This window comes from Hoplias malabaricus, chromosome 5, assembly GCF_029633855.1.
Source record: "Hoplias malabaricus isolate fHopMal1 chromosome 5, fHopMal1.hap1, whole genome shotgun sequence".
In the NCBI taxonomy this organism is placed as follows: domain Eukaryota; kingdom Metazoa; phylum Chordata; class Actinopteri; order Characiformes; family Erythrinidae; genus Hoplias; species Hoplias malabaricus.
Window position 1 is genome coordinate 11,848,737 of NC_089804.1, and position 4,007 is coordinate 11,852,743.

The 4,007-nt window shown below is 41.3% G+C and overlaps 1 protein-coding gene across 1 annotated transcript; it reads left to right on the forward strand.

The window, feature by feature from the left end:
• The first annotated feature begins 369 nt into the window (after positions 1–369).
• pdyn (prodynorphin) lies at positions 370–3,674 on the forward strand. Its single transcript, XM_066672922.1, has 3 exons — positions 370–525; positions 1,216–1,374; positions 2,742–3,674. Exons 2-3 carry the CDS (start codon positions 1,231–1,233, stop codon positions 3,312–3,314), a joined length of 717 nt encoding a protein of 238 aa, XP_066529019.1. The 5' UTR covers positions 370–525; positions 1,216–1,230; the 3' UTR covers positions 3,315–3,674.
• Positions 3,675–4,007: the final 333 nt, after the last annotated feature.

The window sequence follows — 4,007 nt, forward strand, 5'->3', positions numbered from 1 at the left end:
TTAAAACATCTTTAAATATTTACAGTTAAAGAATTAGAAGACACATTATAAGTAAAGGATGCTGAGGATCCAAACAGGGATGTGCGCATTTACATATAAGGGCTGCAGAGCAGCCAAATGAGTCTTTAAATGTTTTGCAAGCACCCTTGTGCATACTGGACCTTAATTAGCATGCTGGATAAATGACACGGAGATGCATGAGCATGGATCTGAGCTCCTGAGGGGAGTGTAAAGAGGGAGGAGGTGAGTTGAGGGGGAGGAGATGGGAGGAGGTAGGCGATCACTCTACAATGTTTCTGTTCCTATTGGTCCATATAACAGAGTTTATTCTGATGCCGGTGGGTGACAGGACGTGGGCAGCTGAAATAAAAAGAAAGAAGAGGCTTTACGTGAGGAGGAGCAGAGCGCATGGCTGCATGGTGACTCGGTCTGGGAGATCCATCCACTCAAAAAGACGCAAGATTTATTCCAACAAAGTCATTTACATTTTACCATAACACCTGGACAACATAAAGGATATATAAGGTAATGTTCTGCATGTTTTTGTTTGATAGTTCTATTGGGTCTTATTAACACTAGCAACAACTACTCTAATGGTTATTATTATCATCATCAACTTTAAATAAGACTACCCTTAAAAAGGTTTATATATGGTTTAAACACACACACACACACACACACACACATCAGGGACCTGTTGCTTGCCAAACAGTGAACCTACATTTCACTCTACTGTAAACTGCACATATTATTTCTTGTCTTCACTAGAGGTTAGCGTTATTATAACTGTCTGCTTTATCACATATTCATATTCATCAGCTACATAATGTTTATTTTTTGTGTTATAAGTGTTTATTAATTATTTAAACTATTTATGCCCCAATTAACAATCATTAACAATTAAATTTTAACATTCATAAAACCTTCCTAACTGTAGTCTTACTGTAATTATACACACACACAATAAAAACAACATTATTTATTTAACCGACTCTTAAACTTTAAATGTTCTAGACATGAAGACACTAAAGACAATCTGAATCCAGAAAACTTTCAGAAAATGTTTCTTCAAACATGTCATACTATTGTTTCAAGATTTAAACCCTTCTTTTAGTATTAAACCATTTACTTAAACCCCCTCTATCAACACAGAATCAGTTTTGTGAAGAGTGCAGTAAACTGACCTATTCTCTCGCTCTGTTCGTCTGTGCGCAGGAGTCCTGGGTGAGAATGGAAGGCTGGGTGCTGGTGCTGCTGTTGAGTTTGCCGTCTCTGTCCCAGGCTGCTTGCTCTGAGCAGTGTCTCAAATGTGTTCAGCAAATTCCCGATCAAAGCTCTCAAGTCCCAGACCTGAACTCGCCTCTCAGTCGCTTGGTAAGAGCGCGCTCTGTGTTCATTACTCACCTGTAACTCACCATGTCTAAAATCAGGACGCGGGGATTTGTCCATTTCCCGCGCACAAACCTTTATTCACTAATTTATACAAGGTTGTGTTCTGAAAATGCAACCAATAGTAGCGCGCTTCAGCACCACGGACAGCACGCGCGTTATTGTGCCGTAACACTCGCGAACGCGCAATTCTCTCAGTGCACGTCAAACAAAACTGGTGATTAACGCCATTAGTACAGTGAGCTTGACGACGTAGTCTTTATAAATGTGTATTTGGATGCAGCTGTGGAACGGGAAATAACACTAATAACACTCCTGGATATTTCAGATGAACTATTTAAAAAGTTGATCTTCCTTCCCGACTAGTAGCGTCACGGCTTAACTTTGTTTTAGTAAAAATTACCATCTCATTTACATTTTCTCTCTCCCATTTCCAGCGGGTTTTAATTCACAAACAGCTGCGTACACTGCCACTGCCATTAAACACTAAATTAAACCCCTTAAACAAGCACTTGAAAATTAACTTGCCTTCAGTGGTACCATACCATACCCATAAGAACATAGGAACCGTACCAAGTTAAATGTTCCAGTTTGGAGACTAAGAAACCCATCTTCATAGCATATACCTTGAAGAGGATTCTCTATAAAATTCTCGTGTTTGTCCCTCAGTTGGTGGTCTGTATTATCAGCTGATCATTTATGTTCACTTTGTAGTTCTACTGTAGTTCATATGTTGCTCTATTTTCACCCTGCCCTTCACGTAGCCTCCACAGAGCAGGTATGATATGGATCATTCTCAGCCCTATAGTGACACTGACGTAGTGGTGATGTGTTAGTGTGTGATGTACAGGTACTAGACTATAGTCCACCAACCTAAAATATCCAGGCAACGGTGTGACCACTAATGAAGGTCTCGAGGATGACCAACAGAACTGTGAAGCAACAGATGAGCTACTGTCTCTGACTTTACATCTGCAAAGCTGACCAGTCTGTGACTAATAGTGGACAGAGAAAGAGAAGTGTTTAAAAACTCCAGTGGCACTGCTGTCTGATCCTCTCATACTACTCCAGTGGTGAGAACGATCCACTACAAAAAAAAAAGAAAATAAAAACTGCATGGTGGTGGTCTGCTAGGGGTCTTGACCATTGAAAGACGAGGTGAATGAAGGGAGACAATGTACGCAGAACAGATGGACTACAGCCAGAAATGCATGTGTATTGTCAGTGGAGCTGAGAGAATGGACAGTAAGTGTAGATACAAGGTCACTTTAATGGAAGGCAAAATATGTAGTTAGGTCACATTAATGACACTATAAAAGACAAAGCTAAGTTACATTTTCCCACTTTTTCAGACTTGTGTTTTAGAATGTGAAGGAGCTGCACAGTCAGACGAGTGCGAGGAGGCTTTACAGGTGATTTCAGACGACCTGAAGGAGAGCAGCCCTGGAGGAGAAGGGGATGAGGAGGGCGAAGAAGAGGAGGACGAAGATGAAGACGCAGAGCTGAAACTGGTGAAGCGCTACGGAGGATTCATCAAGAGACTCGAGAAGAACAAGAACAAGCTGTGGCCCTGGAGGGAGAACAGCGTCCAGAAAGGACTAATGGACAAACAGCGAGAAAACATCTTAAAGCTGCTGGAGAGAAGCAACAATAACGAAGACAAAGTTTACGGGCGCCTGGAGAAACGATACGGCGGATTCAGGCGAAAGTTTGGACCGAAAAAAAGGAGTAGCTCATTGGACCAGGGCAGCCAAGAGCAGCAGGCGCTTCAGAAAAGATACGGAGGCTTCATGAGGCGAATCAGGCCTAAGTTAAAGTGGGACAACCAGAAGAGATACGGGGGCTTTTTACGGCGCCATTTCAAAATTTCCGTTAGGTCTGAGGAGGAACCTTCACTCGAAGACCAGTACGGACTTTTAAAATGAGGTCTGGTATTAATACACTACAAAAAACTGTCTAAAAACACTTATAACGTATGTTAAAAATATCCAAAACATCGCTGCTGACCTCCCTTCATGTCCACTGTACAGTCATGCTGTTGTTAACAAAACAATACGAAGCTGAAATTGGCTTCTTAGTGGAATTCTTCACTCCACCTTAAACTAACGCCGTGCTCGCGCTCTGTGGCATTCTGTGACATAATCTCCATAGTAACCAGCGTCCAAACGTGACCGCTGCACTATTTAAGGTGGAAGAAAAATTCAGACAAGAAGCCTTTTCAAGTTTAACGTTAGGCTACATGCTGCAGTTTACATGCTTGTTTAAAACTCACAATAAAAGGCAAGAGCTGTGTTTGCCAACATTTGTCCTGTGTCCATTACATTTCTGAGTAAAAATCGACTCGACTCTCCGGTAACAAGCGTTTCAGTGTAACTTATATCCCATAATGTGTAACGGAAAATTCGAATAAGAAGCCAATTTGGTGTCATTGTAAGGCTACAAGCTTCAGCCAGTACTTATTTAAAACTGAAAAGCTACGGCAATTAATTTGTTGACTAAATTTACATTTAAAGGCATTTTGAGGTAAAATTTAGCGGGTGATACGTACACTTACGGTAACCAGAAAATGCACATTCAGAGTTAAATAAATTAGTCTAGCTGCGCCATCAAGCGGTCGA